The sequence below is a fragment of the Salmo salar genome, chromosome ssa01 (assembly GCF_905237065.1).
Source record: "Salmo salar chromosome ssa01, Ssal_v3.1, whole genome shotgun sequence".
Classification (NCBI taxonomy): domain Eukaryota; kingdom Metazoa; phylum Chordata; class Actinopteri; order Salmoniformes; family Salmonidae; genus Salmo; species Salmo salar.
The window spans coordinates 7,370,523-7,381,414 of NC_059442.1; the positions used below are offsets into that span (position 1 = coordinate 7,370,523).

General features: G+C 42.3%; 1 protein-coding gene across 1 annotated transcript in view; it reads right to left on the reverse strand.

Moving 5' to 3' along the window:
- The window catches only part of xdh (xanthine dehydrogenase), a 67,850-nt gene extending 61,684 nt beyond the window's left edge, over window positions 1-6,166 (reverse strand). The window contains exons 1-2 of the mRNA XM_045710233.1: window positions 5,855-6,166; window positions 3,881-3,938 (exon numbers count right to left, since the gene is read on the reverse strand). Of these exons, the coding sequence (XP_045566189.1) occupies window positions 3,881-3,938; window positions 5,855-5,953 (157 nt within the window). The 5' untranslated portion in view covers window positions 5,954-6,166. The remainder of the gene's footprint in view (window positions 1-3,880; window positions 3,939-5,854) is intronic.
- Window positions 6,167-10,892: the final 4,726 nt, after the last annotated feature.

Genomic DNA, 10,892 nt, shown 5'->3' on the forward strand with positions numbered 1-10,892 from the left:
ACCAGCTAGAAAGGTCATATCTCTCTGTAGACCAGCTAGAAAGGTCATATCTCACTGTAGACCAGCTAGAAAGGTCATATCTCTCTGTAGACCAGCTAGAAGGTCATATCTCTCTGTAGACCAGCTAGAAAGGTCATATCTCACTGTAGACCAGCTAGAAAGGTCAAATCTCTCTGTAGACCAGCTAGAAAGGTCATATCTCTCTGTAGACCAGCTAGAAACATAATATCTCACTATTTTCGTCCTGCTCCGTTGAACGTTGTGAAATATTGTCTATACTGTCTACTGTCTATTCAGAACAAATAGCCAACTGTCCAAAGTTCTGCCTCCATAAAACCCCAGAGAGAGTGAAAGTTCCTACAAGACAAACAACTGAAAGCACAGAACATTCAGAGCAGGCATGGCACAATGGGGCATTTTCCCCCTCAATATTTTAAGTGAACAAATGACATACATGTACTTTTATCAGGTGTGTGTGTGTGAATAGCAGAGAGAAGATTTATATATATATAAAACTATATATATATATATATACTGCTCAAAAAAATAAAGGGAACACTTAAACAACACATCCTAGATCTGAATGAAAGAAATAATCTTATTAAATACTTTTTTCTTTACATAGTTGAATGTGCTGACAACAAAATCACACAAAAATAATCAATGGAAATCCAATTTACCAACCCATGGAGGTCTGGAATTGGAGTCCCACTCAAAATTAAAGTGGAAAACCACACTACAGGCTGATCCAACTTTGATGTAATGTCCTTAAAACAAGTCAAAATGAGGCTCAGTAGTGTGTGTTGCCTCCACGTGCCTGTATGACCTCCCTACAACGCCTGGGCATGCTCCTGATGAGGTGGCGGATGGTCTCCTGAGGGATCTCCTCACAGACCTGGACTAAAGCATCCGCCAACTCCTGGACAGTCTGTGGTGCAACGTGGCGTTGGTGGATGGAGCGAGACATGATGTCCCAGATGTGCTCAATTGGATTCAGGTCTGGGGAACAAGCGGGCCAGTCCATAGCATCAATGCCTTCCTCTTGCAGGAACTGCTGACACACTCCAGCCACATGAGGTCTAGCATTGTCTTGCATTAGGAGGAACCCAGGGCCAACCGCACCAGCATATGGTCTCACAAGGGGTCTGAGGATCTCATCTCGGTACCTAATGGCACCGAGAGGCTACCTCTGGCGAGCACATGGAGGGCTGCGCGGCCCCCCAAAGAAATGCCACCCCACACCATGACTGACCCACCGCCAAACCGGTCATGCTGGAGGATGTTGCAGGCAGCAGAACGTTCTCCACGGCGTCTCCAGACTCTGTCACGTCTGTCACGTGCTCAGTGTGAACCTGCTTTCATCTGTGAAGAGCACAGGGCGCCAGTGGCGAATTTGCCAATCTTGGTGTTCTCTGGCAAATGCCAAACGTCCTGCACGGTGTTGGGCTGTAAGCACAACCCCCACCTGTGGACGTCGGGCCCTCATACCACCCTCATGGAGTCTGTTTCTGACCGTTTGAGCAGACACATGCACATTTGTGGCCTGCTGGAGGTCATTTTGCAGGGCTCTGGCAGTGCTTCTCCTGCTCCTCCTTGGACAAAGGCGGAGGTAGCGGTCCTGCTGCTGGGTTGTTGCCCTCCTACGGCCTCCTCCACATCTCCTGATGTACTGGCTTGTCTCCTGGTAGCGCCTCCATGCTCTGGACACTACGCTGACAGACACAGCAAACCTTCTTGCCACAGCCCGCATTTGATGTGCCATCCTGGATGAGCTGCACTACCTGAGCCACTTGTGTGGGTTGTAGACTCCGTCTCATGCTACCACTAGAGTGAAAGCACCGCCAGCATTCAAATGTGACCCAAACATCAGCCAGGAAGCATAGGAACTGAGAAGTGGTCTGTGGTCCCCACCTGCAGAACCACTCCTTTATTGGGGGTGTCTTGCTAATTGCCTATAATTTCCACATGTTGTCTATTCCATTTGCACAACAAAGCATGTGAAATTTATTGTCAATCAGTGTTGCTTCCTAAGTGGACAGTTTGATTTCACAGAAGTGTGATTGACTTGGAGTTACATTGTGTTGTTTAAGTGTTCCCTTTATTTTTTTGAGCAGTGTATATATTATTATTATTTATTTTTTTCTTCTATTTTTTTTTATTTTTTGCCCGCAAACAGAATATATGGGTCTGTTAATACAGGACTAGTAGAGACCCAGCACTACAGACTATATGTGTCTGTTAGATTAATTAATACAGGACAAGTAAAGGCCTAGTGTACTACTTTACTGAAGGAAAAATGTAATTATATGTTTTTTCTATTTAGATTTTTCAAGGGGTGCTGCAGCACCCTCAACACCTCTACTTCCCAAAGCATAATGTTTCCACCTCCATGTTTGACGGTGGAGATGGTGTTCTTGGGGTCATAGGCAGCATTCCTCCTCCTCCAAACACGGCGAGTTGAGTTGATGCCAAAGAGCTCCATTTTGGTCTCATCTGACCACAACACTTTCACCAGTTGTCCTCTGAATCATTCAGAGGTTCATTGGCAAACTTCAGACGGGCATGTATATGTATTCTTGAGCAGGGGGACCTTGCGGGCGCTGCAGGATTTCAGTCTTTCACGGCATAGTGTGTTACCAATTGTTTTCTTGGTGACTATGGTCCCAGCTACCTTGAAATCATTGACAAGATCCTCCCGTGTAGTTCGGGGCTGATTCCTCACCGTTCTCATGATCATTGCAACTCCACGAGGTGAGATCTTGCATGGAGCCCCAGGCTGAGGGATATTGACATTTCTTTTGTGTTTCTTCCATTTGCGAATAATCGCACCAAATGTTGTCACCTTCTTACCAAGCTGCTTGGCGATGGTCTTGTAGCCCATTCCAGCCTTGTGTAGGTCTACAATCTTGTCCCTGACATCCTTGGAGAGCTCTTTGGTCTTGGCCATGGTGGAGAATTTGGAATCTGATTGATTGATTGCTTCTGTGGACAGGTGTCTTTTTACAGGTAACAAGCTGCGGTTAGGAGCACTCCCTTTAAGAGTGTGCTCCTAATCTCAGCTCGTTACCTGTATAAAAGACACCTGGGAGCAAGAAATGTTTCTGATTGAGAGGGGGTCAAATACTTATTTCCCACATTAAAATGCAAATCAATTTATAACATTTTTGACATGGGTTTTTCTGGATATTTTTGTTGGTATTCTGTCTCTCACTGTTCAAATAAACCTACTATTAACATTATAGACTGATCCTTTCTTTATCAGTGGGCAAACATACAAAATCAGCAGGGGATCAAATACTTTTTTCCCCCACTGTACTTCCCAGGGCTTTGGTATTAAATTAGCACCCTCAGCACATCTACTTCCTGTGGCTATGGTATTAATTCAGCACCCTCAACCCCTCTAATTCCTGTGTCTATGGTATTAAATCAACACCCTCAACACCTTTACTTCCTGTGGCTATGGTATTAAATCAGCACCCTCAACACCTTTACTTCCTGTGGCTATGGTATTAAATCAGCACCCTCAACACCCCTACTTCCTGTGGCTATGGTATTAAATCAGCACCCTCAACACCTCTACTTCCTGCGGATATGGTATTAAATCAGCACCCTCAACCCCTCTAATTCCTGTGGCTATGGTATTAAATTAACTCCCTCAACACCCCTACTTCCTGTGGCTATGGTATTAAATCAGCACCCTCAACACCCCTACTTCCTGTGGCTATGGTGTTAAATCAGCACCCTCAACACCTCTACTTCCTGTGGCTATGGTATTAAATCAGCACCCTCAACACCTCTACTTCCTGTGGCTATGGTATTAAATCAGCACCCTCAACACCTCTACTTCCCAGGGCTGTGTGTGAGTGGTATTTCAGGATACACTTTCTCCTGAGGTATGTCAGCAGTGTCATCTCTGGATCAGCATGCTTCTCTGTTATCTGGAGAGATAACATGTATAGTATGTATATCATGATATACATGTACACATATATGAAATATTCAGTACCTGTCAACAGTTTGGACACACCTACTCATTCAATGATTTGTCTTTGGTGTTTACTATTTTCTACATTGTAGAATAATAGTGAAGACATCCAAACTATGAAATAACACATATAGAATCATGTAGCAACCAAAAAAAGTGTTAAAAAAATCAAAATATATTTTCTATTTTACATTCTTCGAAGTAGCCACCCTTTGCCTTGATGACAGCTTTGCTCACTCTTGGCATTCTCTCAACCAGCTTCAATTAACTGGTTTCCCTTGTTAAAAGTTCATTTGTGAAATTTCTTAATGCGTTTTAGCCAATCAGTTGTGTTTTGACAAGGTAGGGGTGGCATATTTTGTAAAAGACCAAATCCATATTATATCAAGAACAGCTCAAATAAGCAAAAGGAAATGACAGTCCATCATTACTTTAAGACATGAAGATCAGTCATTCCGGGAAATTTCAAGAAAATGTCTTCAAGTGCAGTCGTATAAACCATCAAGCGCTATGATGAAACTGGCTCCCATGTGGACCACCACAGGAAAGGAAGACCCAGAGTTACTCTGCTGCAGAGGATAAATTAAGTCGTGTTACCAGACTCAGAAATTGCAGCTCAAATAAATGCTTCACAGAGTTCAAGTAACAGACACATCTCAAAATGAACTGTTCAGAGGAGACTGCGTGAATCAGCCCTTCATGGTCAAATTGCTGCAAAGAAACCATTAATAAAGGACACCAATAATAAGAAGAGACTTGCTTGGGGCAAGAAACACAAGCAATGGACATTAGAACGGTGGAAATCTGTCCCTTGGTCTGATGAGTCCACTTTAGAGATTTTTGGTTCCACCCGACGGTTCTTTGTGAGACGCAGAGTAGGTGAACGGATGATCTCCGCATGTGTAGTTCCCACCGTGAAGCATGGAGGAGGAGGTGTGAAGGTGTGGAGGTGAATGGATGATCTTTGCAAATGTGATTACCACCATGAAGCATGGAGGAGGAAGAGGTGTGACGGTGTGTGGGTGTTTTGATGGTGACACTGTCTGTGATATATTTAGAATTCAAGGCACACTTAACCAGCATGGATACCACAGCATTCTGCAGCGATACGCCATTCCATCTGGTTTGCGCTTAGGCTGGCTGTGTAAGGGCTATTTGACCAAGAAGGAGAGTGATGGAGTGCTGCATCAGATGACCTGGCCTCCACAAATACCCAACCTCAACCCAAATGAGATGGTTTAGGATGAGTTGGACTGCAGAGTGAAGGAAAAGCAGCCAACAAGTGCTCAGCATATGTGGGAACTCCTTCAAGACTGTTTGGAAAAGCATTCCAGTTGAAGCTGGTTGAGAGAATGCCAAGAGTGTGCAAAGCTGTCATCAAGGCAAAGGGTGGCTACTTTGAAGAATCTAAAATGTAAAATATATTTTGATTTGTTTAACATTTTTTGGGGTTACGACTTGATTCCATATGTGTTTTTTTTCATTGTGTTGATATCTTCACTATTATTCTACAATGTAGAAAATAGTCAAAAATAAAGGAAAAACCCTTGAATGAGTAGGTGTGTCCAGACTTTTGTCTGGTACTGTATTTCCCCACATAACCATATACACAGTATGATTAGGTAATTTGTTCTTATGGCGATAAATTTGAGTAAAGTTACTGAGAATGAAGAAGTAAGATAATAAACATTTCCCGTAGTGTTAAACATCTTTAGCCATTATATTTCAAATGCACAATTATCAAATGTATAGATCTTTATTAAGCATAGTCTCAGTAAAGTGTTACCCTACCAGCCCACCTACCATTATAAGTGGCTTACTGACCAACTATTGATCAAGTTGACTTGAAAGAAAAGTTGTGAATCTTACCTTTTTTCCATTTACAAAGAAAACAAGTTCATCTCCGCTCATGTTGTGATCCGTCAGATTATTCCTGTTAGTCTGCTCTCCGTAGGTCAGGTCCGACATGTTTAGGCTAGTGGTTTGCGCGCTCTACTGTTGTCAGTGAAGACTGCTATGTTATCGTGTGACAATGAATATGCTCATTCAGTCACCCTGTATCACCCTCTCTCTCTCCCGCTCTCTCTCCTTTTGTCTTTCTCTCTAGACCTTTTAAAGTTTAACTCCCTACGTCCGCCTGTCCCTGTTCCCTCTATATCTCTGTCTTCATGTAGCTAGACAAGAAGATATAAGCGTCATAAAAGGATAAAGTCTCCAACTTTGGACTGAATATGAGGATGACACACAGCAAAGTCATGTGTCACACGGGATGTGAGGCGGGAGATGACATAAGACAAACACATGATAGCATGTTATTGATTATGGATTAGCCTTATGGCCATGCATGGTGAGTAGTGTACTCATGAGGTGGCTTTCTGTCACTGACCTCCCGTCCTGTTTTTCTTTTGGTGTTTCAGACCAGACACTTCTTAATAAACATTCACTAACACTAAAAAGAGCTAGGCTTGGCATGAGCCGTGTGAGACAGCTGGAAGTATGTAAAACACAGGAGAGAGAAATGCCAATGCTAAGATTAAGACATGATTTATTCTTTAAAATAGATGAATGAATGAATGAATGAGTCATATGTCAAAAGAGAGTGAGAGTCAGAGATGACAATTCATTTTGACAAAACAGACAGTGTGATTGTTTTCTAATTTTATTGAATAGATTTGTAGTTTGTGTCAAGAGTTATGTTTCTTGAATACAAAACATTTATATTTAAATAAGTCTCCAGATATTAATTGTATCAGTTTCTCACAGCAGGAAAATAATCTTGCAGCAACAGGAAATCTGATTTATTGTGCGGATTATAATTAATGGATATTTTGGTATATTTTTAGTTAGGGGAAATCAAATCAGAAATTACCAACTTAAGAATCTGTTTAAACCTTGAATAAACTGCAAGTTTTCATGTCCTGCAACAACAGAGTGATCAAAATAAGATTTAATTTACTTTAGTTCCTTCTCACGCAATGCATTCAAATGTTACTCATAGACAGAGCTCTAGGATCAGCTTTCAGCTTTTCCACAAATCCTATGTCACGCATGTGTGTAGGAACGGACCAAGGCGCGGCGTGCGCATCGTTCCACAGCTTTATTATATTGTGAAACTTAGCCAAACAAACTATAAACAAACCGTGACGACAGCCGTGCACCATGCACTAATTCAAAATAATCTCCCACACACACCGGTGGGGAAAAACAACTACTTAAATATGATCCCCAATTAGAGACAACGATGACAAGCTGCCTCTAATTGGGAATCAAACAAAAACCCCACATAGAAAAAAGGAACTAGAACACAACATAGAAAAAAGAAACTAGATAAACCCCCCCAGTCACGCCCTGACCTACTCTACCATAGAAAATAAGAGCACTCAATGGTCAGGACGTGACATCCTAATTTATTCCAAGACACAGATCTAGGATCAGGGTCCATATCCACAAAGCATCTCAGAGTAGGAGTGCGGATCTAGGATCAGGTTTGCCATTTAAATCTTAATGAATGAGACTATATGGACAGATCCTAGATCAGCACTCAAACTCTGAGATGCTTTGTAAATATAGGCTTATTTTACATTCCTCAAATCCTTATTAGCCATATAGAGTATAGTACTGACTGTTACCATTAGAGGAGATAAAGCAACAGTCTAAAGCAACAAACCGAAAGCAAAATGGTTTAGAATGTCCTGGATAGATATGCCCCGCCAGCCGTCCCGAGGTATTAAAGTGCGTACAGTAAATGTTACAGATAGTTTATGACTGTTGAGGTTAATTATAAGTCAGTTCCATTTCAACTGTATTGCTATCGGGTTGCAAACAGCAGTGTATATAATCAAATGAATTGGGTTTGGTGTACTGTAGAGTCGTTAGCTCTACGCTGTTGTCCATGTCCTCCTGTATCACATCACATTGGATTTCTCATATGCTTCATAAACATCAGGTGTAGACTAACAATGAAATGTTTACTGACAGAGCCTTACCAACAAAGCATAGAGAAAAATAGAAAAATATTAGGAAGATAATAAAAACACAATGAGTAATGATAACTTAGCTATATCCACGGGGTACCAGTACCGAGTCGATGTGCAGGGGTCCGAGGTAAATGAGGTATATCTACATTTAGGTAGGGGTAAAGTGACTAGGCAACAGAATAGATAATAGACAGTAGCAGCAGCGTATGTGATGAATCAAAAAAGTTAGTACAAAACGTGTCAATGCAGAGTGTCCAGGTAGCTACAGTTCATTCAGAAAGTATTCAGACCCTTTTACTGTTTCCACATTTTGTTACGTAACAGCCTTATTGTAAAATGAATTAAATAAAACATTTTCCTCATCAATCAACACATAATACCCCACAATGAAAAAGGGTAAAACAGGTTTTTAGAACATTTTGCCAATGTATTAAAAATAACAACTGAAATACCTTTTTATATAAATATTCAGACTCTTTGCTATGAGACTCAAAATTGAGCTCAGGTGTATCCTGTTTCCATTGATCATCCTTGAGATGTTTCTACAACTTGATTGGAGTCCACCTGTGGTAAATTCAACTGATTGGAACATGATTTGGAAAAGCACACAACTGTCTATATAAGGTCCCACAGTTGACAGTGCATGTCAGAGCAAAAAACCAAGCCATGAGGTTGAAAGAATTGTCCGTAGAGCTCTGAGACAGGATTGTGTCGAGGCACAGATCTGGGGAAGGGTACCAAAAAATGTCTGTAGCATTGAAGGTCCCCAAGAACACAGTGGCCTTCATCATTTTTAAATCCCTACGGTGAAGAATGGAGGTGGCAGCATCATGCTGTGGGGATGTTTTTCAGCAGAAGGGACTGGAAGACTAGTCGAAATCGAGGGAAAGATGAACGGAGCAAAGTAGAGAGAGATCCTTGATGAAAACCTGCTCCGGAGCGCTCAGGACCTCAGACTGGGCGACGGTTCACCTTCCAACAGGATAACAACCCTAAGCAGACAGCCAGAGCCCGTTCTTGAACCTGATCGAACATCTCTGGAGAGACCTGAAAATAGCTGTGAAGCGACGCTCCCCATCGAGTTTGACAGAGCTTGAGAGGACCTGCAGAGAAAAATGGGAGAAACTCCCCAAATACAGGTGTGCCAAACTTGTAGAGTCATGCTCAAGAAGACTGGAGGCTGTAATCGCTACCAAAAGTGATATTTCAGTTTTTTTATTTGTAATAAATTTGCACAAATTTCTTAACTTGTTTTTTTGTTTTGTCATTATGGGGTATTGTGTGTAGATTGATGAGGCAGGAAAAAACTATTTAATCCATTTTTGAATTGTCACGTATACTCCCTCTCTGGCCTCTAGGTCACCAGACTGCTGATTATTACTCACACCTATCACCATCGTCACGCGCACCAGCGCTTATTAACACTCACCTGGACTCCATCACCTCCTTGGTTGCCTTTTTATGTCTCTCCCTTTGGTTCCTTCCCCAGGCGTTATTGTTTCAGTTTCATGTCTGTGCTGTTTGTGTTTCTTGTTTTGTATTATGTTTCGTTCATTTATTAAATTATTCATTCCCTGAACTTGCTTCCTGACTCCCAGACCACAAGAATACGGCTGTAACAAAATGTGGAAAAAGTGAAGGGGACTGTATACTTTCTGAATGTACTGTATTTGGTTAACTATTTAGAAATATTGGGGGTATACGCTGTTCAGGGTACTGTTGGTTCCAGACTTGGTGCATCGGTACTACTTGCTGTGCAGTAGCGGAGAGAACAGTCTATGACTTGGGTGGCTGGAGTCTTTAAACATTTTTAGAGCTTTCCTCTGACACCGGCTGGTATAGAGGTCCTGGATGGCAGGAAGCTTAGCCCCAGTGATAAAACGCCTTGTGGTAAAATGCCAAGCGTAGCCATAACAAGTGGTGATGCAGCCAGACATCGTGTAGCTGTAGAATTGTACATTTGATTTGTGCCAGCAATGTTACCAGTCAACCATGGCTCTGCACACTGGCTATTGAATGAGTGTGTTTACGTTCTCATCAGTGTACCCTTTGGTCTTTACTTCGTTGGTCATGCAGCAGCCGTTTTTCTTCCCTTTGCCACCACAACACGTCCTCTCCTGTGGCACGCGGACGGACACACACACACGACCCCCTCCCCCCCTCCCCCCACACACACACACACACACACACACCACAGATTGGAGAAGAAATTATGGAAGTGAAAGCAGGAGGAAGACGATGCTCCTTACTCATCCTCGGGATGCTGCATGACGATCAGGGTGTGTTTGTGTGGTCTTACTTTGGTGAATGTCTTGTACCCCTCCAGAATTGGTCTGTAACCAGTACAGCGACACAGGTTCCCTGTGGGGACAACAACAGTACAACATTACCTGGCTCAAACCTGTCGTTGATGGGTGGTTCAAATGGGTGGAAATGTCTAAATATACATTGGTGAGGGGAGAAAGAAGGAGAGGAATGAAAAGAGAGAGAGAGACAGTTGGAAGTGAAACAGAGAGAAACTGACACATCCCCTCAATACAATACAGGAAAAATAAAATATTAGCATGTATTATCACTGTGACTATTACTGGAAGCAATGACTTGAACCAGGAGTAGTACTGGAAACAATGAATTGACCCAGGAATCATACTGGAAACAATGAATTGACCAAAGAGTCATACTGGAAAGAATGACTCGACCCAGGAGTCATACGGGAAGCAATGACTTGACCCAGGAGTTGTACTGGAAACAATGACTTGACCCAGGAGATGTACTGGAAACAATGACTTGACCCAGGAGTTGTACTGGAAACAATGACTTGACCCAGGAGTTGTACTGGAAACAATGACTTGACCCAGGAGTTGTACTGGAAACAATGACTTGACACAGGAATGAACATAAGTAATCGAAAAGTCATTTTAGCTCTGTGT